At 44.3% G+C, this 27,500-nt stretch overlaps 1 protein-coding gene across 1 annotated transcript; it reads left to right on the top strand.

Annotated features, from left to right (window-relative positions):
• The first annotated feature begins 5,886 nt into the window (after positions 1-5,886).
• LOC136708431 (circadian-associated transcriptional repressor-like) lies at positions 5,887-20,497 on the top strand. The gene is given in 7 exon segments (XM_066682984.1): positions 5,887-6,062; positions 9,275-9,660; positions 10,393-10,468; positions 14,011-14,089; positions 15,859-16,033; positions 16,229-16,644; positions 16,646-20,497. Coding segments are annotated over 6 exon segments (1,218 nt in total). The 5' UTR covers positions 5,887-6,062; positions 9,275-9,276; the 3' UTR covers positions 16,734-20,497.
• The last annotated feature ends 7,003 nt before the right edge of the window (positions 20,498-27,500 follow it).

Raw genomic sequence — 27,500 nt, 5'->3', positions numbered from 1 at the left:
GAGGAGGTTATAAAGGAGTTCTATCCGGTACAGGACAGTAGTCTGAGGGGTCCGATGGTGGACAAACTGTGGTCTACAGTCAGTGGGGTGCCAACATTTTTACTCCAGTGGACTGATATATACTCGCTGTCTGGGTAATTCTAAGCAATTACCATAAAATAACAAAAGAGAGGGAGAATGATTGAATTTTGAATTGCAATTATACAGTATGGGGCGGCACGGTGGCGCAGCAGGTAGTGTCGCAGTCACACAACTCCAGGGGCCTGGAGGTTGTGGGGTTGAGTCCCGCTCCAGGTGACTGTCTGTGAGGAGTGTGGTGTGTTCTCCCTGTGTCTGCGTGGGTTTCCTCCGGGTGACTGTCTGTGAGGAGTGAGGTGTGTTCTCCCTGTGTCTGTGTGGGTTTCCTCCGGGTGACTGTCTGTGAGGAGTGAGGTGTGTTCTCCCTGTGTCTGCGTGGGTTTCCTCCGGGTGACTGTCTGTGAGGAGTGTGGTGTGTTCTCCCTGTGTCTGCGTGGGTTTCCTCCGGGTGACTGTCTGTGAGGAGTGTGGTGTGTTCTCCCTGTGTCTGCGTGGGTTTCCTCCGGGTGACTGTCTGTGAGGAGTGAGGTGTGTTCTCCCTGTGTCTGCGTGGGTTTCCTCCGGGTGACTGTCTGTGAGGAGTGTGGTGTGTTCTCCCTGTGTCTGCGTGGGTTTCCTCCGGGTGACTGTCTGTGAGGAGTGTGGTGTGTTTTCTCTGTGTCTGCGTGGGTTTCCTCCGGGTGACTGTCTGTGAGGAGTGTGGTGTGTTCTCCCTGTGTCTGCGTGGGTTTCCTCTGGGTGACTGTCTGTGAGGAGTGTGGTGTGTTCTCTCTGTGTCTGCGTGGGTTTCCTCCGGGTGCTCCAGTTTCTTTCCACAGTCCAAAAACACACATTGGTAGGTGGATTGGCGACTCAAAAGTGTCCGTAGGTGTGAGTGTGTGAGTGAATGTGTGTGAGTGTGTGTGTTGCCCTGTGAAGGACTGGCGCCCCCTCCGGGATGTATTCCCACCTTGCACCCAATGATTCCAGTTAGGCTCTGGACCCACTGCGAACCTGAACTGGACAAGGGTTACAGACAATGAATGAATAAATGAATTATACAGTATATTACACAAAAACATCTTTAAACTTATTTTTAAACCTAAAATACAACAATGGCATTTCCACATTACAGCAGTAAAATATGTACAATACAAGTCAAAAGTGTGGACACACCTTCTCATTAGTGATTGGTGGAACAGGGCTATTCCCTGTACAGAACTGTACCAGACCCTACCTCTGCACAACCCCAGTTACGGTCTCAGACACATTCAGAAGGGAGCGGTTCTACAGATTAACCCTCGACGAGGGCCACAGCTGTTCACTAAAAACCGTTCCAGGTGACGACCTCATGGAGCCGACCGAGAGAACGGAGAGAGTGTGTGAAACTGTCATCAAAGCAACAGGGGGCTACTGTGAAGAATATAAAGTATAAAACGTATTATGGTTTGTTTAACACTTTTTTTGTTTACTACGTAATTCAATATGTCTTCCACATTCATTTACAGTGTAGAAAATAATAAAAAAACAAAGAAAAAACTTGTGTCCAAACTTTTGACTGGGACTGTACATCCAAAATATGGGGAAAAGGGCCCAAAACAAAGGAAACCCCTCCCTGAGTGGGTGTGTCCAATCATTTCACTGGTATTGTATTTCACGACTAAATATATTTAACACTCGTTGAGCAGTTGGGATTTAGATGCGCTCAGCTGTGAGTGTTGAGGGAGGAGACAGTGCTGTTCTGCACTCACCCACCCCCAAATTTTTCCTGTCAGTGGAGAGCTACAAACAGGCCGCCTTCCAGTCCCTACATATTTTTCTACTTTGTCTAACCACATATTTCACCCACAAGTTAATGTCACTCTTGACCAAACCACAGTAAGAGTACAACTATTTGTTTACAATTCCATATTTTTCCACACACACTGTCATCAGTTTACAACAGGAACTACAAACTGCTCCTGTATTTTCAATGGAGCTGAGAAAATGGATAATAAGTGTAAGGTGTAAATGTCTTTCAGGCTTTAATTTCTCTTTGTTTGTGTTTGATCTTCGAATAAACAGAAGGGACGGTCTTTGTGTACGGTCTCAGGTATGCGTGCGTGCGTGCGTGTGTTTTCTTCTCGCGCAGTTAACGGCTGGTTTAAACGTGCAGCTGTGTGAACGTAGTCGGTTACACAACGGTCTTGAACCGAAGCGGCCTCTCATTGGTCCACTCCGCGGAGGAGCTGCCGTCTTCTCCGCCCGCGATTAGTCGAGAGCGCTGCTGGGCGGGGCTTATCCACACGTTTCATTCACAAAAATCTCCGAATCTGCTGTGGGCTCAAGCACATGCGGGCCCCGCCCCTCCAGAGAGACAGAGCTGCTTATTGGTCGTCGTAGAGCTGGAAAAATGTGTGTAGGTGCGTGCATGCAAGTGTTTGTGTGTGTGTGTGTGTAGCCCTTGTATACATTACATTGTGGGGACCAAAATCCCTATACACCGTCGTACGTCCTTGTAATGTCCATCGTTACTTTTAAAAGTGACAATATGTGTTAAGGTTAGCGTTAGGGTGAGCGTTAGAGATAGAGTAAGGGTTGGTAAGGGTTAGGTTCAGACTAGGTTTAAGGGTTTAGAGTAGAGTTGGGGTTAGGGTAACAGTAGTTAGGGTCAAACTTAAGTCTTCACTAAATGAATGGAAGTCTATTTACTGTCCCAAAACATATGTGTGTGTTTTCAAGTGTAGGTGTGTGTGCAGCACAGGCCACCATAATTAGCAGTGTTTTTTTTTTGCTCATGCTCCTTCCAATACAGGTCCACTTAGTCTTCAGCCATAAACTAGTTCTTCAGAAGCTTTGAGGAGATAAATATCAATTGTTACTGGCATGTGTGTGTGTGTGTGTGTGTGTGTGTGTGTGTGTGTGTGTGTGTGTGTGTGTGTGTGTGTGTGTGTGAAACTGTATGTCTACCTGTCTGCTGACTGAAAGTGAGATGAGTCTATGTGCCCTGGAGCGTCTCTTGCTGCCTCCTACATAATACATGTTTTGAAATGTGACCTGTCTCCACTTGTCAGAGAGAAATCAACAATAAATACCTCCACCCTGAGACTCCGATATACTTTTACTTTAATGGTTAGGGTCACTCAACACTTCAGAACGTTTGTTTAGGTGGTTTGTTTATAAGTGCTGTGTAAACACATATGTAAACTTTTAAAACACAGCCTAACTACAGTTTACACTAAGCTAACTGTAGCAGTTTGAATCTTTAAAATGTTGGGTTGTAGTTTCATTACTGTCAAATAAAAATGAGGTTAAAATCTACTATATTTACATTTTTAAAAAGCGTCAGGCTAGGCTAATTCTAACAGAATAGACTAACAGTCATGAAAAAGGGAAATTGAATCAACAATGTAATAAAATGAAAACAAATGAAGTTAAAAAAAACGAAATAGCTAACAGCTTAGCAAAATGCTAACTGAAAATGCTAAGTGAAAACTACCAAATCTGTGAAAATGGCTAACCCTGCTAGCCACTTTAAGACTTCCAATGGACTGAGAAGACCAACAAGGTATTAGAAACCACATCCAGTCATCGACTGACCCTCCTAAAAACCACCCTCTGTTTAGAATCACAGATTTAAAACAAAAACAAATCTAGCTAAGCTAAATAGTGTCTTAGACGTAGCTCTAGTCCTCAGGTTTTGTACCCAAAGTGCTAGCTCAATGGCTTTCAGTCTTTCAGTGGGGACGGATTGTGGCTCTGATAAAGAAAACTATGGAGACAAATCTGTTTCATTAGACTTTGAAATATTACCACCTTTGAATTTGTTTACACTGAAATTATGCATCTGAATTTTGTTGCTTATGAATTTAAATCTTCAGATTTCCACCTCTGAATATTTTGCTTCACAATTATTCATCTCAATAGAATTGCTCTTAAATTTAACTCGTGAATTTTAAAAAACATATAGAAAAAACAATTTTTATTCATTCATTCATTGTCTGTAACCCTTGTCCAGTTCAGGGTCGCTGTGGGTCTAGAGCCTACCTGGAATCACTGGGCGCAGGGTGGGAATACACCCTGGAGGGGGCGCCAGTCCTTCACAGGGCAACACAGGGCAACGCCAATCCACCTACCAACGTGTATTTTTGGACTGTGGGAGAAACCAGAGCACCCGGAGGAAACCCACGCAGACACGGTGAGAACACACCACACTCCTCACAGACAGTCACCCGGAGGAAACCCACGCAGACACGGTGAGAACACACCACACTCCTCACAGACAGTCACCCGGAGGAAACCCACGCAGACACGGTGAGAACACACCACACTCCTCACAGACAGTCACCCGGAGGAAACCCACGCAGACACAGGGAGAACACACCACACTCCTCACAGACAGTCACCCGGAGGAAACCCACGCAGACACAGAGAGAACACACCACACTCCTCACAGACAGTCACCCGGAGGAAACCCACGCAGACACAGGGAGAACACACCACACTCCTCACAGACAGTCACCCGGAGGAAACCCACGCAGACACAGGGAGAACACACCACACTCCTCACAGACAGTCACCCGGAGGAAACCCACGCAGACACAGGGAGAACACAGGGAGACATTTGTCTGTATAGCTGACACTCGTACTTTTAATTTGAACACACACGTGTGGTGTTGCTGTTGATAAAGGATCAAATGAAAGCAGCAGGCCTCCACTCTACACTTTCACCTTCATTTGGTACACACAGATTTATGAATATACAAATGATCCACACCTGTCTCTACCCTTTCCACCAGCTGTACGAAAGCCCCACTGACAGGAGCAGTTCCTTCAGTTTGTGATGTAAGAAACCCTAGTTGTCTGAATCTGTGTTTTTGGGACTGGCACAAATGACCACCACTCATTTCTCACATGATACTTTTTCTAACAGCTGACTTTTATTTTTTTATTTTTCACTGTAGGGGGACTTTAAAATGAGAAAGGGAAATAGAAATGATAACACCGTGGAAACGACCAGCCCTCCCCGCTGTGCACAGGACACTAAAGGGCTTTCTAATGGGATGCAATGGTATTCCACAGGAAAGCAATGGTCTCTAGTGTAAACATTAAGCCAGTTCCAATTAGGAGGTAAAACCAGTCCTAACGGCTCTGATGGTGTAAACAGAGCTGGTCTGCAGACAGATGCACGTGCTGCGTCTGTTAATGGTTTCACAGCGTTACGCTTGGTACATTGTTGGCTGTGGGAGGACGGTGTGGTGTCATGCTAAAGTTTGCTCAGTGTCCACCACGTGTCGATGAGAAGGAGCGGTTGTGACTTTATTATTGTATTGCATAATGACCGTGTTCCTATCAGGAGCGAGAGAGAGAGTGTGTGTGTGTTTTAGCTCATTTATATGACGTTGTGGGGACCACAATCAGTTCACACAGCCCTTGTGGGGACTTGCCTTCCTTGTGGGGACCATAACGTAAATCACTCAACTTAACGGTAAAGGCGTGTTAGTTTTATGGAGGTCTATGACCTTATGTAAGATCTATGTAATGTCCCCACGATGCATGAAAACAAAAGCTGTGTGTGTGTGTGTGTGTGTGTGTCGTGCAGCAACCCTCGTGCGCTCAGCTCGGCTCATTTGGAACGTAGCGTCCGTCCTAAAACACACACGTCAAACACGTGGGGGCGGTGCCGCAAGCGCGGAGTTCGCTGACCAATCAGAGACGAGGAGATCAATCACTGGTCAACGGATCCAGCAATGGGAACCGACTGTGTGGCGGAGGCGGCCAATCAGCGGCCGCGCGTGGACGGGGCTAAATGCGGCACGTGTGCCCAGGCACATGTTGACGTCGAGAGTGTGAGAGAGGAGCAACGGAGGGAGGGAGAGAGAGAAAGAACGAGAGAGAGAGAGAGGAGCGAAGGAGGAAAGGCGAGTAAAGCTACGGTGCTCTGGCGGAGCTCATGCACCTACCAAGCGGCTTGAACACGAGTTGAGACCGGTGGGGGATCCGTTGGGTCTGAACCGCTTTAAAAGGTGAGTGTTTTCAAAACGTACTTTCGAATATAAAGCGGCGCGCGCGAGAGCGACCGTTAACGTTACAGGGCTCGCGGTCTCAGGAGCAGCTCGGTCGTCATGGTTTCGCTGAGAGAGCAACCGTTCACTCAGGGTTACACCAACAGGGCGTGTAGGTTTTTGACACAGCCGCTGTGTGCCTTTCTAGTTTGGTCCCTTTCCATGTTTATTAACCTCTCAATATTAATCTCAGACGAACTTTAGGATGTTTGTTTGTGTGCGTTACCAGTTCTGCTCTGTTTAGTGGTAGTTACGTTAATCTCTCCTCACGTTTGAATTACAAATACTATCCCAGTAAACAAGGAACGTCCCTGGACGTTCAAAACAGGTCTAAAAGTAGTCTGTCCGTCAAGGACATATTTTAAACGTCAATGGACGTCCAAAACCCATCTTAATAAGTTAGTTAAGTGGTGACCAATCGATAACGTCAGTGGACGTCCAAAACGCGTTTTATACAAGTCATTTATTTAGGGACCAATTAATAACGTCAATGGACGTCCAAAATACGTCTAATAGTCGTCTTCTCAATGTCTGTGTTTGGACGTCTTTTCATCTTTCATTTTCAACCTTAAGAAAACGTTGATTAGACGGCAGTCATTACGTTATTTCAACGTTGAATCAACGGCTAATTGTTTACTGGGATGACACCTGAATTACAAACGTTTCAACACTTGAATTAAATATAAAACTTAAATAAAAAAAAAAAAAACATGAACTACAAACCTGAATTTCAAACATTTTAACACCTGAATTACACACACACAGCTCAACAGCTGAATTACACACACACACACTACACTTTGTATTACAAACTGTTCAGATCCTGAATTACAAACACAGCACTTGAATTACAAACACCTAATCAACATAATCATATACTCAACACTCAAATTACAAACACAACACCTGCCTTTGTAATTCCCGCTTGCACTTTTTACCTTTTAGACAACACACACAAGCACAAAGACTATTACAATTATTTATACGTTTTAATGAAACGTTCTTCAGGCCCATGATGCAACACACAAAGCAGCAGAACATTACACAGAGCAACAAAGTTCAGAAACACCCCGGAGTGGATTGAGTACGGGAACTTCACATGCTCTTGTTGGTGCCTGTAAGTGTGACACATATATATTTTTTGTAAGTCATTTTCACATCAAAGGCATTTTTCCAAGTGAGGAGCAGCTAAATGTCCTCGGAACCTAGGAGTATTTCCTGGTTTGCATCATCCCTTGACGCTGGGATCTCACCCAACACAGACACACACACACACACACACCTGGCACATGATAATTCCTCCATCCACATCAGCTATTTATCGGTCTCTACTTTCACACCAGCAATAACGGGTGTGCACACACACCTCTGCGGCGCTCGTGGGACAGGCGAGGGGCACGTTTGAGATCGCGTGTGGATGTGTTTTGGTGCAGAGTAAGAGTGATGTAAGAAGTAGTAGCGTGTACTTGCCTGACCCTTACAGTGAGTGCATTTATGAGCAGGGGGAGTTAATACGAGAGAGACGTGAGGAGGAGGAGGAGGAGGAGAGGGAACGATGGAGAACAGAGCGAAGAGGAGTGAAAGATCCACACCGTTCTACTTCAAAAATATGACGTGGTGTTATATTTGTTTACATTAAGCTGTATTTTCTTGTTGAAATTTATTCAAATGGCAAATTATATTTGTGACGTCACTAATATGCTTAAAGAGCTGCCCGAGTGTTTCCCGTGTGTAGAAGAGTGAACACTGAAATGTGAGCAGAGAGACACACTCAGACTGGATTTGAGCGAGGATGGAGTGTGTAGAGGAATGAATCAGGGTGGGGGGATGGGAGTAGACATGGAGCGAGACTGTGTGTGTGTGTGCACGTGTGTGTGTGTGTGTGTGCCTGAGGGAGAAGAGGAATACGAAAAGAGGAAAAAAAAAAAAACAAGACCCTCGCTGCATTGCTCTGCTCTTAATACTAAACCGTGCTGCACGACCCCTCCCCCTCGTATCCCTGCGCTAGACATCACGCAATCACACGCGTACAGAAGCACATGCACGCTCTCTCAGCTTCTCGTTCTGATGTCAGCGGGGTCCTGCTGCGGTCTGGTACCCTCTGCGTGTGACCTAATATTGACAGCATGCAATCGGCGTGCCCCTAATTTCGGTTGATTTATTTATTTATGTATTTTTAGTAAAGTATTCCCAGTTGTTTTTGTTTTTTTTAAGGCGAGTGAAAACCTAATTCATACCCCTGCGTCTTCGTTTTTGCCTATTTGTGTTTTTCGTTCTTCATCAAGGACTTTCAAGGATTCTGTGTTGTACCAACCATGTGCCTACCCCACTCCGTACCCAGCCCCCTCCATCTTCCTCTCCCTCCTCTGGACCACATGCCCCTGCCTACGAGCGCACGATTCCTTTTGTGGGGTGTTCACAGTGTATAATACTGTCTTTTTAAAAAAAAAAACGCAGTTGTCGGAGTATAACCTTGGCCTGAATGTGGCTTTATTCAAACAGACGTGTTAATTTATTAGAAATTACTCTTGCTTTACTTTGCTCAGGCACATTTACCATGCAGTTTCCCAGTAGATATCGATACCAGTTGTTGACCATTAAGTGCTACACACAGTAAACTGCGTGGTCTATAGCAGGGCTTTTTAGCCTGAAGGTTTTAACTATACTGGGGGGGTCTCGATGTGTAAACAGTGGGTTTGTGAGGGTGGTTCTACAGAAAATGTACAAATACAGTTCGCATATTTGTACATCAGTGAGAGACGGAAAACGCATGGAAGCTAAACGTTGGGGGTCGCTGATGGTTCCTGTTGCTGTACGCACTTTGTACTTCGTTAACACAGAAGGGTTTGCGTGTATCAATCTGTATCGGTTGTACAGGTTTCATTCTTACAAAGTGAGGCTTGTATGGACTGATTTACCTCTGTTTAATGTTGTACCTGCTGCACTTAATCAAATCTGATCCCTTTGTAAAGAAGCATGCAGTTGCTCAGTGTCCTTTTAAGTACTAAAGATTAATCTATTATTAGGTCACTTATTGAGATTTAATGCTGTGGACTTTTATCCCAATAACAATAAATATCATCATATCGCACTTTCCACTTCAGTATCACTTTCATAAACAGCTATTAATCTTTAACCTTGATTCCCCTTTCCTTTTCACTTTTTTTTTTCAGTCATGCAGTCTGCAGGGAGCACATCCTCTCAGCCGCCACTGGACACACCCAGCTCGGGTGACAGTTTCCTGTTCAGCGACGATGACTCTGAGGTCTTCCTGTTGGAGGAAGGCGAGGGCTGCTCCAGCCGGAGCGTGTGCAGTCTGGACGGGGGCCTGGAGAGCCCTGGCTCCCAGTGGGCGAGGGACGGCTTCGGGGAGGGTTCAGAAGTCAGAGTGGGTCACGGGAGATCGGCTTCCACGTCAGACTCGTCATCCTCCCTCTCATCTTCCTCCTCCTCGTCGTCTTCCTCCTCGGGGCTGGGCTGGAGCGGCACGGAGAGCGAGGGAAGGAAGGAGATGGAAAAAGCTGGGGGGACACAAGGAGATGCGCTCTTCGCTCAGAAAGTGAGAGTTCCTTCCACCGTTCTGTCTTAATATGCTAGGAAGCACCACTTCTTACATCTTCCTGTCACTCAAAAATGAATGTTCTTAATAGTTTATCTGAGGGTTACAGTTTTGGTCGTATTCTAGCTCTCTTTTGGCACTGAATTGCCTCAAAATTACATAACGGAGAGTGGCACAGTGGTGGAAAAAGGTGACGCCACTGCCACACAGCTCCAGGGTTCTGTGGTTGTGGGTTCAATCCCCTCCTCGGTCCTTTGAGGAGTTTTGTGTGTTCTCCCTGTGTCTGATGGGTTTCCTCAGGGGTGGCTCCACTTGACTCTCACAAAAATACATGTTGATATGTCAATTGGCTGTTTTAAAAGTGTCCATAGGGGTGAGTGTGAGTGTGTGAGTGACTGTGTGAGTGTTTGTAGCCCTCTGTCCAGTGTGTGTTCTTGCCTTGCCTCCGTTTAATCCAGGTAGGCTCCAGATCTGCTGTAACCCTGCACATGATACAATGGTTACAGACAATGAATGAATGCAAAAAAAAAAAGGTTTACCTCAGACCTTGTGCATTATTTACATGAAACATCCTGGCCCTCAGTTACCCCATTATCCCTGTGTAATTAGGCGTGAATACAAATGTATTGGTACTTTAAAGCGAAGCAGCAGTAACGGCTCTCGTGCTGTTTACCTAACCTTTTGTTCAGGACTTCTCCTTAGTGATCTTCTCTGGTCTTCTCTTCCTGTTAGTGTTTAGAGCTTCAGGGCTTCGTCCGGCCCCTGCTGGAGCTTCTGAACGGACTGAAGAAAGGACGATTTGACAAAGGTGAGACCGAAACAGACACCTCACACATGGGTGAAAGGCTTTTTTGGCATTTCACAGGATGACACAAGTCCTCAGAGAATGCATCCTAGTCAGGATAGGTTAGAGTCTAAATAACCTTTAACTACGAGTCTGCTAGATACAGAACAAACCTATCATAAGCACTATACCAAAGAACAAACAGTGCTCATTCACACAAAGGAGAAATAAACAGCATTTTAAGACAGTTAAAAATCATTTTAAATGTAAGGTGTATGTTAAATAGGGCACAAAGAAAGAGAGGAACTCTGTCTGCACATAAAAACAGTGAAAACAGAGGTGTCTTCCATGCTGTTGGAGGTTCAAGCCGAGCTTAGCGTAATTCAGGGAGTGGCTGGTCCATTCTTGGTTTTGTAGGTGAACATCAGGTACGTTTGGGCATTGAAATAATAGCAGTATGAATCGTGATAGACATGTCATCAGTAATGTTAAGAAAAATGTTCAGTAGAAAGTTTAATAGAATTCACCTGAATTTGTGAAATGTGAACCCCAAGACGACAAATACACAAAGCCATAACATGCTCCCACCCTGCCTCCTTAACAGCCAATCAGATCCCTTTATAATGAGCGGTGCTGCGAGGGACACGCAAAAACAGCTAATCACCTGTAGAGTGCTACTGCCGTTTGAGCAGTGTGGGGTGAGAAAGACAAGACAGCGGATAATAAAGTGGATAATAAAGTCAGTAAAAAGCACCGGGCAGCTCACCAATTCTGCCGTTGTTATCAGAACATGCAGTGTCCCGACAAAGAGTGGGAATATAACACTTGGACTAGTGCTGCACACTGATTGGTGGTGAATAAGTGTCGCTAACTGTTGTGTGTGTGTGTGTCAGCAGGGGAGTGATGTGTTTGGAGCTTTAGCCTAGAAGCTAATTTAGCAGTCAGAGAAAACTAAAAATTACAATTACAATGTTAGTGTTTTTAACTGTTTGGAGTTGAGTACAGTGCAGTGACAGAGTTCGGTTTGAGCAGCCAAAGTGCTAACTAGTCCACTAGCATTAGCTAACAGCTAAAACAACATAAAACGTGACATAAAGAGGATTATACCGTCTCCAGACAGACCGCTTTAAAGGCTAAGCACCACTTAATGGACCTCCATGAATATTTACATTATTGTAGTTACTGACAGATATAAGTATGAATTAAAATGAAAACAGCAGTTTAATTTGCTTTAAAACTGACAATTTTATTAAATTGATGGAAAAACCCGAGCTCGCTACGGAAATTCTTGAACGCGACCGTGACGTCACTGGTGGACAACAGCTGAACAACGCCGCGGTAAAACACCGTTATGACTGACTGTTATGACAGTATCTAGCTAAATAACCAACATTATTCATGACAATAGCCTAGCAATAAGCTAAACTCAAATGTAGAGGTACCGTTATTCTTGTAAATGTGATCGAAGTCGAACTCGAATTCCTCCGACACTATAAACCTCCGTAATGCAGCTACGTAGCCGAGTATAATCTGAGCCACCGAGTTTAGCGAGTCAAGCTAACGTTAACTAACACCAACTAAAACAGGCGAAGTGAGCGTCCTTACCCTGTTTACCTCCATGTTACAGAGGCTCTTGAACACCTTTCGTTGGGGTCCTTACATGCCCATATTGTTGGAAAAGCGCCAGTGAAATGAGCTACAGATAACGGAGTGAGCGGAGGGTCCTTTCCAAAGTGCCCGTTTAAAGTGGACAAATTTAGTCCATTTTCTGGATATTTTGGGATCTTTGGGCCATTTGTGCACAGATGTCCCACTGTACATTGAATGATTGCAGCCAAAAACAACACACCTTTTCCTCATTCTGCATTAAATTAAGTGCAGCTTCTAGAGTTGTTGTCCACCATCTACGTCACAGGCAAGACGCCTATTAGAGTTTCCCAACACCGCTGGGGGGGGCCAACGGTCTTTTAAACCTTATTCCTTCAATTAGTGAGAAATAACATGTTTTCTGACTCTCAATAAACACAAGTTAGGAACTCAAACTCCACTGTATTTATTTGTTTGACACTTTCATAGCGCTGCTGCTTAGTCTTTAAGATGATCTGTTCATTTACAGCTAGTGAGGAGGAAATCTGCTTGTGTTTAGACACGGTTAAATGAACAGTTTCTCCGGAGCAGTGCCTGCACTGAACTGTGGAGATGTTAACATTGTTAAAACATATTTAAGTTTAGAAAGACAACAAAAATCACTTTGTCATTATATAGGCGGAATAATCAAAATGTGAATTACGTAGGTCTAATCTTTCCTTGTGGAGTTCAGGTATTTGCATAGTCTCTATGTGTAACAATTTATTGATAAACAGCAATACCGATCGGTACAGTAAAACTGATCATGATATAATATTGTCCGTATCGCCCAGGCCTAGTGTCAGGGTTTTAAATCTTTTAGAGCCAGGGAAGGGAACGCATTATAAGAGCTGATGAGAGCAAGTGTATGCAGCACTCTTTGTTTTCATATTCATTGAACACTAAGGGCCTTTCAGTGTCTGAGGTCTGTAATTAGCTGTGCAGCTGTGTGTGTGTGTGTGTGCACACGTGTGTGGGGGCAGACAGGATTTCCTCTGTTTAGATCTCTCTGATGTAACAAAATGGTTTGACTCTGTTATTTTTCTGAGGGCTCACTTTGTCCTCTCCATGTCTTCAGGGTTTTTATGAGTGAAGAACTTACTTATTTATTGTTTAGTAATAAATCATTAATCACATTGGGCAGTGTGATTTCTAAAATCCGTACCTCGTGTGCTGTACCTAGGCCGAATCCATATGGCACCCGAGACCTCACGTGTTTAGACAAGCCACAGATCTCGCATTGTGTGATTTAGATTCAATTTAGCTGCTTGACATCAGACGGAATGTCTTCAGGTCTTGGGGAAAACCCTGTCTCGTCTCAGCTCTCACGCAGTCGGACATGAGTTGGAGATGCCTCAGACAAGAGGCTTCAGGCAGAAACGACCAAAGACAAATGGCTTTGGACTGTGAAGTGTGACCTGTTCTTTATTCCTAGGGTAATTACTGATTCATGGCCAAATTAAAGATGACAGTGTACGTGACCATAAGCTTTACTGAGCTGCGCTGTAATTATGCTTTTCTATTTCTCCAAACTAAAGCCTCGACTCGTTTATCCGCAGTTATTTTCCTCATGCGTACTCAAATAAGAGACTCCATTACCAGAACTAGCCGTGACAGTTCAGAAATGAAAAATGTATGTACACGTTTAAAGAGGTTAAATGGGTTTTTTTTGTCCAGAAGGTACTATACTTTTGATGTCTGTTACCAATTTGTGGCCTGATATTATCTGCACGTCTATCGTACAGTTGTTAAAATATAAATAAACATTTGTGTGTTTTAAACTTGCTTTATCTGATTAGCCGCGAGTGCACAGACTAGATAAGAATGCGCTACACACACTCTCTCTCTTTCTCACACACTCAGAGTTACTGCTTACAACTGCAGAATCAGTACGCTGCCTTTGAGACTGACTTACCATTGTGGATCTGTTTGATTGGCAGGTCTGAGCAGTTTCCAGCAGAGTGTTGCCATGGACCGAATACAGAGGATTGTGGGAGTGCTGCAGAAGCCACACATTGGGTAAGAGGAACGGAGGCAGCGTGAATACATGAACGGTTAAAAATAATCCGTATGAAAATGGGAAATGATCAGTAATTCTTTGTAGTCTGAGAGTGTAACGGTGTTTGAGTTTGTGTAAATGCTTGCTGGCTGTTGAAATGATTGCTTCGCTACAATTAAAATGTTTGGAATCGTGTGTAATAATGTTATTTTAATTTATTTATAAAAGGAACAACAATAAGTTAAGCAGGACATTTTTTAGCTATTATTTCATTATTAATATTCATTTTATTGTGTATTTATGTAATTGTGTATATTAATATTGCTATGATGATATTATTATTATTCATTAATTCATTGTCTGTAAGCACTTATCCAGTTCAGGGTCACGGTGGGTCCGAAGCCTACCCGGAATCACTGGGCGCAAGGCAGGAACACACCCTGGAGGGGGCGCCAGTCCTTCACAAGGCGACACACACTCGCACATTCACTCACACCTATGGACACTTTTAAGTCACCAATCCACCTACCAATGTGTGTGTTTGGACTGTGGAAGGAAACCAGAGCACCCAGAGGAAACCCACACGGACACAGGGAGAACACACCACACTCCTCACAGGCAGTCACCCGGAGGAAACCCACGCAGACACAGGGAGAACACACCACACTCCTCACAGACAGTCACCCGGAGGAAACCCACACGGACACAGAGAGAACACAGCACACTCCTCACAGACAGTAACCCGGAGGAAACCCACACAGACACAGGGAGAACACACCACACTCATCACAGACAGTCACCCGGAGGAAACCCACACAGACACAGGGAGAACACACCACACTCCTCACAGACAGTCACCCGGAGGAAACCCACACGGACACAGGGAGAACACATCACACTCCTCACAGACAGTCACCCGGAGGAAACCCACGCAGACACAGGGAGAACACACCATACTCCTCACAGACAGTCACCTGGAGGAAACCCACGCAGACACAGGGAGAACACACCACACTCCTCACAGACAGTCACCCGGAACGGGACTCAAACCCACAACCTCTAGGTCCCTGGAGCTGTGAGACTGCGACACCTACCTGCTGCACCACTGTGATGTTGTGATTCTGTGTAGGCTCCAGACCCACCGCAACCCAGAACTGGATAAGCGCTTACAGACAATGAATGAATGAATTATTATTGTGAAAGCTGTATCTTTATTACCCAATTAGCAAACATTCTGGGTCATTTTATCAGAACTTTATTTTCATTGTTATACAGTTTTCTCAGACATTAGCTATAGTCTTTTGTCAATTAGATCATTCTTATATGTGTCATATTTAAGCTGTGTATAACGCAGACACAGTAACCATGTTGTTTGACGAAATTTTCTGCTCAATGTAATTTTTTTACATTTAATTCTGAGTGTAATGGCACAATAAGAGTAAAAATATGCTTCTGATCTCTGTTTTACACTTGCGGTATGTGGTGTGCTAGAATTTTCAAGTTAGAAACAGGTCAAAATGTTCTATTCTCTCTATAATATGTCAAATAATGCAACAGTCGGTACAGCAACAGCTTTACTTTAAGTGGAATCAATAAAATCTAGTCAAATACTAGAAAAGTGACTTGAGTGAAACTCCTACTCAACCATCTCTCTCTCTTTCTCTCTCTTATTCTCTCTCTCACACTTTCTCTTACTCTCTCACACTCTCTTTCTCTCACACTCTTTCTCTCTTACTCTCTCACACCCTTTTCTCTCTCTCTCACTCTCTCTCTCGATTTTACTCTTCAGAGAGAAGTATTTGCCCACTCTACTCCAGATAGAGATGATGCTAAAACTCTGGTTCCCTCAAGTGACCCTTCGCACTGCGGGGACAGCCGTCTCTAGAGACCTTTCAGGACAGGGCACGTCCAGCAGCAGCACGCCTCCACACAAGCACAAAGACCAACTGCACATTCCAGTGAAGGTGAGCGTGGTCTTTCGTACCTTATTTACATGCCATTTATTCTCAATGTGTGTCTTAAAGGAAGTTGTCAAACTGCACTTCAGTCACTTTCTCAGTGGAAATTTTTAAACTCTTAACCTTCTTTAAAGTAGAGAAAAATAGTTTTAAATAGTGAGAATTCACAATGACTCTCTCTCTCTCTCTCTCTGACTGCAGAAGCGGAGGCTGAGCTGGTCAGACACAGACCCCTCTTCCACTCCTCTCATTGCGTGTAAACAGGTCAAGGTTCATGAGAAGTTGAGTAAGCAAGAGGAAGAGGAAAGAGGTGAGAGCTCATCTGGCCGTCGACCACAAACAGACCAATCGAAGAAGAGAGATGGAGAAACATCAGGACTCAAGGCCATGCAGTGGTCCGAACCCAGCCTGACGTGGGTGCACGTTGCGCCCATCTTCTCCCCTCCGAAGTCCTGCCCGTCTCACGAAGGTGGAGGTGGGACTAAAACAGGAGGGCACGGCTACGTTCTGTTCACTGTCCCGCCTCCCAGCAGCAGGGGCAGTCCAGCCACGCAGGACAGCTCCGTCTCCTCCACAACACCGTTCTCCGAGCCTGTCGGGTGCCAAAACCAGCCAATCGCAGAATCCGGAGAGGGGGCGGGAGCGGTCTCCGCCAGTCACGACGCAGCCTTCGAGCCGGGCAGAGCTCCTCCCATTAGAAACTTGAATGCACTTAAACAAGCACAACCAACAGAGAGACTTGTCTGAGCAATTGTGTGGAGAGATCAGAGGTATTACCTTTGAAACCCTTGTTTAGACAATGTTTCTTTTCATTTTGATGAACACCTGGGCACCTCAGCTGCTCTGAGAGTTTGTGCTTTTAAAAAAAAGGACTGAAAACCAGAGGCCCATGAATAACAGCTGCAATGTGACGTGCTGATCTAGAATCAGTTTCCCATTCCTGTGAATAACTGAAAGAAACATCTGAGAGTGTGTTTGAGAGAGAAAGTGTTTCTGTCCATGAAAGCATATGGGCATCCTTGCAAGTGTGTGTGTGTGTGATAGTCTAATTGATAAGAACTTGGAGTCATTGATTGGGCTGGAGCCCCAAAGTAAGGTCAATAAGAACCAACATGCAATAATTTGATGAAAGGTCAGCGTAAGGTCAGTATTTTGCGTTAGTGTTAATGAGAGCCCACACTCTGTCTCTCTCACACACACACACGGATATATCGGACCACCGTGGCCCAGAACTGTGTTATCCTGACGTATTATTAAGAAGATACCCCTACGTTTACACATCGTAGTTAGCATCAGCTAATATTTGCTTAAAACACAATTTGACCTTGTCTTGTCTCACTTCCTCTTTATTAACAGCAATATAATAACCCCTACACAAATACATTTCATATTTTTCAATGCAAATCAAGGTTGTTCTAACCCACTATTCCCCCATCAGTGCATCCTTATTAACAAACCTGGGTTTAATTAAGACTGAAGGGTAATTGAAGGATATCACAGTTCTGGGACCAAGGCTTCATTTGTGCCACTGAATATAAAATGTAGCTGTGTTTATGAACTGACACCTTCATTGTTGTGACCGTTATAACAATGAGACAGGGCTCAAGCTTATTCATGGACCGCATGTTCCTTTCAGCAACACTCTCTCTCTCGTAGTAGTGTAGTCCAAGAATAGGCTTAATCCCTGTTGGGGTCAGTGTCAATGACCACTAAGTGAAAGATCACAACGTCTTTCCGCAGCGCTGCCTGTATGCCGACTCAGCCTCTGTGTAACCGTCTTTGTTTTGATACCAAATTACAAGAAGCACTTGTAGGACCAGAGGACCTGAGAGAGAAATGCATTATGTCAGGGACGGAGCAATCGGTTCCACAAGCCTGTGAACTATTAAAGTAGGTAAGAGCGTCGCACTTCAGTTACTAATTCATTCATTGCAGCGAATATTGGACCCAAACTGGAAGAGAACCAAATCTTTTCTGAGTAATTCTTCTAAGAGGCTTCTCAAAACAGTTTGTCCACGGATGGATTTAGGTGCTGTTCCAGTCAAAAAAACCAAATCGCACTCTCCTGGCCTTCCCACATGTTCAGTCATTAGGGGGCATTGGGAAAAATTGGGACTGAAAGGGAGAAAGATTTAGAGCACTTTATCTGAACTGGAACAGAAATATGTAGCAGAAATAACATAAACTGGTGTTTAATTGGAAATCCAGTTGCAGTCTGTTTCGGTTTAACTTCTGCATTGCTGTAACTGAGTAAAATTAGCTTGTTATTCAGTTATTATTAATATTAAATCGTATTAATAAGCATCAAATGCAAATTAAATAGAAACTACTATTAAACAATTCCGCGAGTAAGTGGTATGTAGTTTAATTCCTGCACTTAATTTCAGCCACTAACAGTGATCTTGCGCTAAGCTGCGTTCATTGCACTCGGCCCAGAAGGGGTTGTGTGCACCGAGTCTCAGCATCGGATACAATCAAACTCTATCAACCAAAATGAGACTTTGCTGGAGGAGGTGGGATGTTTGAATTCTGAACAGTAAAGAGTGAGCACAAGTGTGTGTGAGAATCTCTGTTGCCAGTATTGTTTCTAATGATGTCAGTATGGCTGGAATAAAGGACACTCCAGCGCTGAATAGTTAAGTGATGTAGTTGATCGTTTAAAAAAAAAAAATAAATAAAAACATGATGGAGAAAAGAAGATGCACATGAGAGTGCAATAGTCAGAACGTGAGGAGAGAATGTACAGTGTCTGAATGAAAGCAAAGAGCCATGGTTTCAGGGGCAAGGGTCACGAGACACAGCAGCGGTCACTCTAGGTATAAACATCAACCCTTATGTGCCCCGCCCTTAGAGTCCAGTCTTTTATTTATTCATATGTTGATTTATGCATTTATTTATGTTTGTTTGGTTATTTATTCATATGGCAGCTGACAGAATGGGCGCTTATTCTACAGCTTGCTTTGTAGAGGCTGAAGTTTTTTTGTTTTTTTTATGTGAGATTAATATCTGCATTAATGGAAAAATGAAGGAAATCGTTGATTGGAAAAACCTGTGCCTTTTTACCAAACAAGATGTGCAAAAATAGCTCTGCTGTGTTTTGATTGTGGACTTTTAGGGAAGAAAGGGTACAGTACACACAGCACACAAGCGCACCAATCTACAAATTCTCAGATTTATTAGGAATGACTACCCTGTACTTTCACTCTGTGGCCACTTTAAAGCTCCACCTGCCTTACACGTCCAATGGTGTACAGTTACAAACGGTTAGAGCAGTTTTCACATTAATGACACGGTACTGAATGCTGCATTGATAGCATTGTTTTTGGACTCAGTTGTGTTTTAACATCAATTTTACTCATTTATATTCATTGTAACTGCAAACTAATGAGGCCCAAAGAGTGCTAATGTGCTAATTAGCTATTTATTTGTATTTAGCAGCTCTCAACTTGCATTTCTTTTACTTGTTTGCCTCCTCTTTGCTGTGACACAAACCAGACAGCAACAGCCAAAACTGTGATACAGGCGAATCATTTTTAAATAATGGTCCTGCCACCAATAAGAGTCCTGCTTTGCCAAAGTCTGACCATTCAAGATGGATTGGAGTGGATGGGTAGCGCAAATACTGCTTTAACCGTCTTTAACTCTACACCAGCGAGGTGGAGCTACAAGGTAGAGGTTTCCAATAAAGTGTCTAAAGAGTGTAAACGTAGCTATGTTCCACTCAAGCAGAGCCAGAGCAGCAGACGCAGTGCATGGTCCACACCCATCACTGAGCATCTTACACTCCCAGGATCCACCAACCACAACAGACGATTTCCAAATAACACACTCGAGACTTCTTTTTCTGTTTTTTTGGAGCACTGCGAGGGATGACGAACACGTTTCAGCATCCGTCACAGTCCGCTCCTTCTCTGAGCATCTTTCAGTGTCTGATACCATTTTAAAAAAGGGACGAAAATCAAACTGCACCGACTTCACGTGCTGCTAAAGTGGTTCTAAAGGAGATTTGTAGCCGTTCCTGGTTTAATCGATTTGCTCTGATCTCGAATCACGTTCACTGCCGTGGTGAATGCGTTCGTTTTCTATTAGACGTACACGTTAACTCTTTCATTGTTGATGGTTTCATTGTTTTTAAACATGACAATGTTTTTTTGTACAAATCAGTTGCACTTATTGTTTTGGTTCTATTTTTTCATGTTTTGTAGCTGTACAAATCAACACGGCTGGTCATGAACGACGAAACGATTGACCTTTTTTCTTGAGCCTTTTTTTGTACGACAGTAGAGCCCCATCCTTTTTCGCTGAAGCCCTCTTTTCCTTCCCTCTATCCCTTCCTTCTCACATCCTCCACTCCCTCCCCTTTTCCTCACCCGTCTTTTTCTCCCTCGCTCTGTAGCTTTATTGTTCTTTCTACTTTTTCAATGAGGTAAAAATGGAAAAATTTTAATAAACAACACATTTTGGAAGTAATATTTCTGTGTCAAAAATGTGCTTTGTGGTTCTCTTTGCTTTGCAGGTGGTGTGTGTGTGTGTGTGTGTGTGTTTTTTGAACGTTTCCAGGGAAAATCTAAATCGTCTCCTGAAAAAATAATAAAATCATACTTAATCCCTGTATTAAGTGAAAATCAATTAGAGAAAGGTGTTTGACGTACACTATTGTACAATTAGTTCATTCATTCATTCATTATCTGTAACCCTTATCCAGTTCAGTGTCGTGGTGGGTCCAGAGCCTACCTGGAATCATTGGGCACAAGGCAGGGATACACCCTGGAGGGGGCGCCAGTCCTTCACAGGGCAACACACACACACACACACACATTCACACACACACTCACGGACACTTTTGAGTCTCCAATCCACCTACAAACGTGTGTTTTTGGACTGTGGGAGGAAACTGGAGCACCTGGAGGAAACCCACACAGACACAGGGAGAACACACCACACTCCTCACAGACAGTCACCTGAAGGAAACCCACACAGACACAGGGAGAACACACCACACTCCTCACAGACAGTCACCCGAAGGAAACCCACGCAGACACAGGGAGAACACACCACACTCCTCACAGACAGTCACCCGAAGGACACCCACGCAGACACAGGGAGAACACACCACACTCCTCACAGACGGTCACCCGGAGCGGGAATCGAACTCTCAACCTCCAGGCCCTTGGAGCTGTGTGACTGCGACACATACCTGCTGTGCCACCGTGCCGCCCTTGTGCATATAGTATTTAAATAAAAATATAATCCATTATATACATTCATATATAATAGAAATTTTATTTATTTGTTTGTTACAGTTATGTAGCGCCTTTATAGATCCCCAAAGACACTTTACAATCACAATTTACATCACTCAATCAACACGCACCGTCAATAAGCAGCAGGACTGCATCTGACACTAGGGATTCACCCAGGACAGAGCACCCGTACTTATCTGGGCGCACACACACACACACATTTATTTATTCACATGCACACTCATTCACTCACACCAGGACATTCATTACAGAAGCCAATTTAACTAGGGTTGTTTTTGGACTGTGGGAGGAAACCCACGCAGGCACAGGGAGAACCAAGTCAACGTGCTGCACGATGTTGCTCGTTGTCATATCCTTGAAACTGAAGAGGATATTGAGAGACATTATTAATTTTCCATCAGATATTTTATTGTTACATTTTTGTTTTCAAATTATATTCATTCATTATCTGTAACCCTTATCCAGTTCAGGGTCGCGGTGGGTCCAGAGCCTACCTGGAATCATTGGGCACAAGGCAGGGATACACCCTGGAGGGGGCGCCAGTCCTTCACAGGGCAACACACACACACACACACACATTCACACACACACTCACGGACACTTTTGAGTCTCCAATCCACCTACAAACGTGTGTTTTTGGACTGTGGGAGGAAACTGGAGCACCTGGAGGAAACCCACACAGACACAGGGAGAACACACCACACTCCTCACAGACAGTCACCTGAAGGAAACCCACACAGACACAGGGAGAACACACCACACTCCTCACAGACAGTCACCCGAAGGAAACCCACGCAGACACAGGGAGAACACACCACACTCCTCACAGACAGTCACCCGGAGGAAACCCACGCAGACACAGGGAGAACACACCACACTCCTCACAGACAGTCACCCGAAGGAAACCCACGCAGACACAGGGAGAACACACCACACTCCTCACAGACAGTCACCCGAAGGACACCCACGCAGACACAGGGAGAACACACCACACTCCTCACAGACGGTCACCCGGAGCGGGAATCGAACTCTCAACCTCCAGGCCCTTGGAGCTGTGTGACTGCGACACATACCTGCTGTGCCACCGTGCCGCCCTTGTGCATATAGTATTTAAATAAAAATATAATCCATTATATACATTCATATATAATAGAAATTTTATTTATTTGTTTGTTACAGTTATGTAGCGCCTTTATAGATCCCCAAAGACACTTTACAATCACAATTTACATCACTCAATCAACACGCACCGTCAATAAGCAGCAGGACTGCATCTGACACTAGGGATTCACCCAGGACAGAGCACCCGTACTTATCTGGGCGCACACACACACACACATTTATTTATTCACATGCACACTCATTCACTCACACCAGGACATTCATTACAGAAGCCAATTTAACTAGGGTTGTTTTTGGACTGTGGGAGGAAACCCACGCAGGCACAGGGAGAACCAAGTCAACGTGCTGCACGATGTTGCTCGTTGTCATATCCTTGAAACTGAAGAGGATATTGAGAGACATTATTAATTTTCCATCAGATATTTTATTGTTACATTTTTGTTTTCAAATTATATTCATTCATTATCTGTAACCCTTATCCAGTTCAGGGTCGCGGTGGGTCCAGAGTCTACCCGGAATCATTGGGCGCAAGGCGGGAACACACCCTGGAGGGGGCGCCAGTCCTTCACAGGGCAACACACACTCACTCAGACACACACACACACCTACGGACACTTTTGAGTGGCCAATCCACCTACCAACGTGTGTTTTTGGAGCGTGGAAACCCACAAAGACACAGGGAGAACACACCACACTCCTCACAGACAGTCATCCAGAGGAAACCCACGCAGACACAGAGAGAACACACCACACTCCTCACAGACAGTCACCCGGAGGAAACCCATGTGAACACAACGAGAACACACCAACTCCTTACAGCCCTACAGTGTGGGTCTCGAACCCACTATCTCCCTGGAGCTGTGTGACAGAGACGCTACTTGCTGCGCCACCGTGCCGCCCACATTATTAATTTTAAAATGTAATAATTTTATGCAAACTTAATATTTTCAGTTCCTGTCTCAGGATTCTTACTCCAGATCCCAAACTCTAACCCCAGTTCTGAAGGAAAATTCCACTCAGGCAGATGTGCCGCTGCAGGGGGTGCGGAATTAAGGGCTACACATTTTGGAAAAAGAGAATGAGAGAGAGACGGGGGACAGGACGAGATACAGTTCACTGTATGTATGGAAGCATGCTGTAATACGTGGTCTCCAGTCTTTTAATCTGTTTTGGATTGAGTGGGTCTTAGCCACGTCCCCAGCTGGTACGCACACCCTCCGTGACTGTGGGTGGATGTGCGTGCGTGTGTGTACTGAGCCGAGTGTGTGCGTGTGTGTAATAAGCTGTGTACTTGTATTCATGTGTTATGCCTTTGGGATGATCATGTGCAGGCATGAATCGAGCAAAAACATCAACACACTGCAGAGACTGGGTTCACACAACAACAACTCCTGCTTTATGACTTTTTCCCTGTCACACACACAGATGTAGAGTCACTGCCAAAACAAAAACATATATCTCCCAAAATAGCAGCTTTCCAGGAGAAGGAAAAAACCTTCTTAACTTTCAATGAAATCAATGTAAAAAGATCTTATTCAGAGTAATTCTGGAGCATTTCTATTGGTCCGTTCATGGAGTTATTTTCACAAAGTGTGAATGAATGCTGTTGTGTTCTAATGCTGAAAAAAATAATAATCCACAAAAATGCAGATTCATGTTTTTAATTGGACAGTGATGATATGTATATATATATATATTTTTTTTACAATCCAACACAATAGACAGCACTTTGAACACATTTTATAAGTGGTCAGAAACTTGTAAATAACTCATAAAAGAATAAAGTTACGTTAAAATCAAGCACACCATTGTTTTTCATGTAAAATTCCCAATAAGTTTGATGTGTCACATGACCCTCTTCAGTTGGATTCAAAAGTTGGATTCAAAATGGCTGACTTCAAAATGGCCACCATGGTCACCACCCATCTTGAAAAGTTTTCCCCCTCCCGTATACTAATGTGCCACAAACAGGAAGTTAATATCACCAACCATTCCCATTTTATTAAGGTGTATCCATATCAATGGCCCACCCTGTATATATATATATATATATATATATATATATATATATATATATATATATATATATATATATATACATACACAGTGGAACCTCTACCTACGAACTTGATCTGTTCCGTGACCCGGTTCGTAAGTGGAAAAGTTCGTTTCTCGAGTCCACATTTAAAATAATGGAAAAGCAATTAATGCGTTCCAGCCCCACCCCGAAAGTCACTCTTTTTGCACTGATATATGTTTACAACACTCTCAAATTAGTAAAAAAATACATGTAGCGTTACTAAAAATAAAAGAGAAATACAGTGGAAACAGTACTAAAAAAGAAATAATAAAGTTTTAAGTGGTTACACATCGCTACCTTGAAGACGTGACGACTGGCTGGAGGAGTAACACAGGCACTGGCTGTATGACGGGAGGTGGGGGGTGGGGGGAATAACGGAGAGTAGACGGTGAATGTGGGGAGACGAAGCGTAGATACGGCTTAACTTAGCATGAATTTCGCTGTCTGCTATTTACACTAATGCTAAATTGCTAAAGCTACAATTTGCTAATCTTAAACGCTCACTCCAGTCTGGGCGCTGGGAGACTCGCCTGTTGGGGTCAGTGGCCATTTCCAGCCGCCGGCTCGGAGGAGGCTTGGGTTCGTTTCTAGAGTCATGGTTCGTTGGTGGAGGCAAAACATATTCAAATGCCTGGTTCATATCTTGGAAAGTTCGTTAGTAGAGGTTCCACTGTATATATATATAGATGTCATATGCAGAGGCTTTTAAATGTCAGAAAAACTGAGAAAAGGAGAATGGAGAAGAAAAAGAACCAAGCAAAACCAGAGTTTCTGCTCCTCGCTCCTCACTGCTGTGCGCTCGGGGTCGGGGTGAACAGCGAGCGGCTCATTATCATTTAAAGGAACAGGAGCTGAAACTGTCCGTTCTTAAAAGGGTTGTTTAGACAGAGGGAGAACACTGCTGTGGTGTTTGATTCTTTTGGTGTTTTGACCAAAGCAGGTCACAGACAATAACTTTACATTTATGGACAATCACTTATGGAAAAGGGGGAGAATATGTCCCTTTTGAAAATATCCAAAACAACAAGACACTTGCCCCAAAGTGTTTTGAAGTTTTTAAGCAGCTTCCTGTAGCTTTGCCCCTAACTTCCTGTTATCTGTGGACACAAAGGTGCACCCTTACGGGAATGGTTATTTTCATTAATTATATCTTTAACTTTCTTTGTCTGAAGTATTTCTGGTCAGCTGTTGCTGTAACTTTCTCTGTATCCATGGTAACAAGGCCAGGGACTGTTTTTTTCTGCTCTTATTAATAACCACCGTCACCAGTTCATCAGTCACGTGACCAGCTCCAGGTGCTTTTAGAGACCGTCTCTGAGAGGGTCTGCACCAGAGCAACTGTCCATACACACACACACACACACACACACACACACACAACACACTGAGTGCATCTCCACAGATATTGAGGACAGACACAGAGCAACCTAATGGCACAGGCTCTAGTGCAAAATGAGTATAATGACCGATTTTGAACCAAAGTGTATTCTAATTATTATTGAGTAACATATTTGTAATTGAACTTTTATGAAGTCAAAATGATCTTTCACAATGTTGGAGAACTTCTAAAACCCTAACAGGAACAAAAGGCTCACATGGTTTAAGAAGAGGTTTACATTCTCACTATCCACTGCCCAAAGAACACAACAGTCATCAACAGCAGCAGCATGTTTACGTTAAACGCAGCGTCTACAGTTGTGTGGAAACGCTGTTCTCTGGTTTATTTATGTCCAGAAGTTCTGTGGTGTGAAATGTTCTGGTAAAACCACTGTTGTTTGTACGTGGCTGCAGTTTAACGTCTGTACGTTTTCATTCACGGTTTGAATTACCGCAGAATCTCAGTTAGTTTTGAAGCACTTAGTCGGTGTTTACTCGCTGAAATTTTGAATCAGTTCCTTCTACAGCAAAAATAAGTCAATATTATACGTTTATGGAGCAGGAATAGAGCAACATCCCCATCACGGTTCATGCTTTTCCACTGCAAACAAAGAGCAGCAAATGGTGAGGAAATGTCATCAGAATTGAATAAAAATGTGTTTTTTGATTAAAGTGGTGAATGTCTGCTTTAGGCCATTGGTGATTCTTAGAAGCCCATTGTAAGGGAATAGCTTCTCTCTCTCTCTCTCACTCACTTTCATATACACACAACCAAAACAGTTCCCCCGGGTGACTGTCTGTGAGGAGTGTGGTGTGTTCTCCCTGTGTCTGCGTGGGTTTCCTCCGGGTGACTGTCTGTGAGGAGTGTGGTATGTTCTCCCTGTGTCTGCGTGGGTTTCCTCTGGCTGACTGTCTGTGAGGTGTGTGGTGTGTTTTCCCTGTGTCCGCGTGGGTTTCCTCCGGGTGACTGTCTGTGAGGAGTGTGGTGTGTTCTCCGTGTCTGCGTGGGTTTCCTCTGGGTGACTGTCTGTGAGGAGTGTGGTGTGTTCTCCTTGTGTCTGCATGGGTTTCTTCCAGGTGACTGCTCTGTGAGGAGTGTGGTGTGTTCTCCTTGTGTCTGCGTGGGTTTCCTCCGGGTGACTGTCTGTGAGGAGTGTGGTGTGTTCTCCCTGTGTCTGCGTGGGTTTCCTCCGGGTGACTGTCTGTGAGGAGTGTGGTGTGTTCTCCCAGTGTCTGCGTGGGTTTCCTCCGGGTGACTGTCTGTGAGGAGTGTGGTGTGTTCTCCCAGTGTCCGTGTGGGTTTCCTCCGTGTGACTGTCTGTGAGGAGTGTGGTGTGTTCTCCCAGTGTCTGCGTGGGTTTCCTCCCGGTGACTGTCTGTGAGGAGTGTGGTGTGTTCTCCCTGTGTCTGCGTGGGTTTCCTCCGGGTGACTGTCTGTGAGGAGTGTGGTGTGTTCTCCCTGTGTCTGCGTTGGTTTCGTCCGGGTGCTCCGGTTTCCTCCCACAGTCCAAAAACACATGTTGGTAGGTGGATTGGCGACTCAAAGTGTCCGTAGGTGTTAGTGTGTGTGTCTGTGTTGCCCTGTGAAGGACTGGCGTGTATTCTCGCCTTGCACGCAATGATTCCAGGT

The sequence above is a fragment of the Hoplias malabaricus genome, chromosome 10, assembly GCF_029633855.1.
Source record: "Hoplias malabaricus isolate fHopMal1 chromosome 10, fHopMal1.hap1, whole genome shotgun sequence".
Taxonomy (NCBI): Eukaryota; Metazoa; Chordata; class Actinopteri; order Characiformes; family Erythrinidae; genus Hoplias; species Hoplias malabaricus.
The sequence above is the reverse complement of the archived record's forward strand: the minus strand, read 5'-3'. Positions and strand labels throughout refer to the sequence as shown.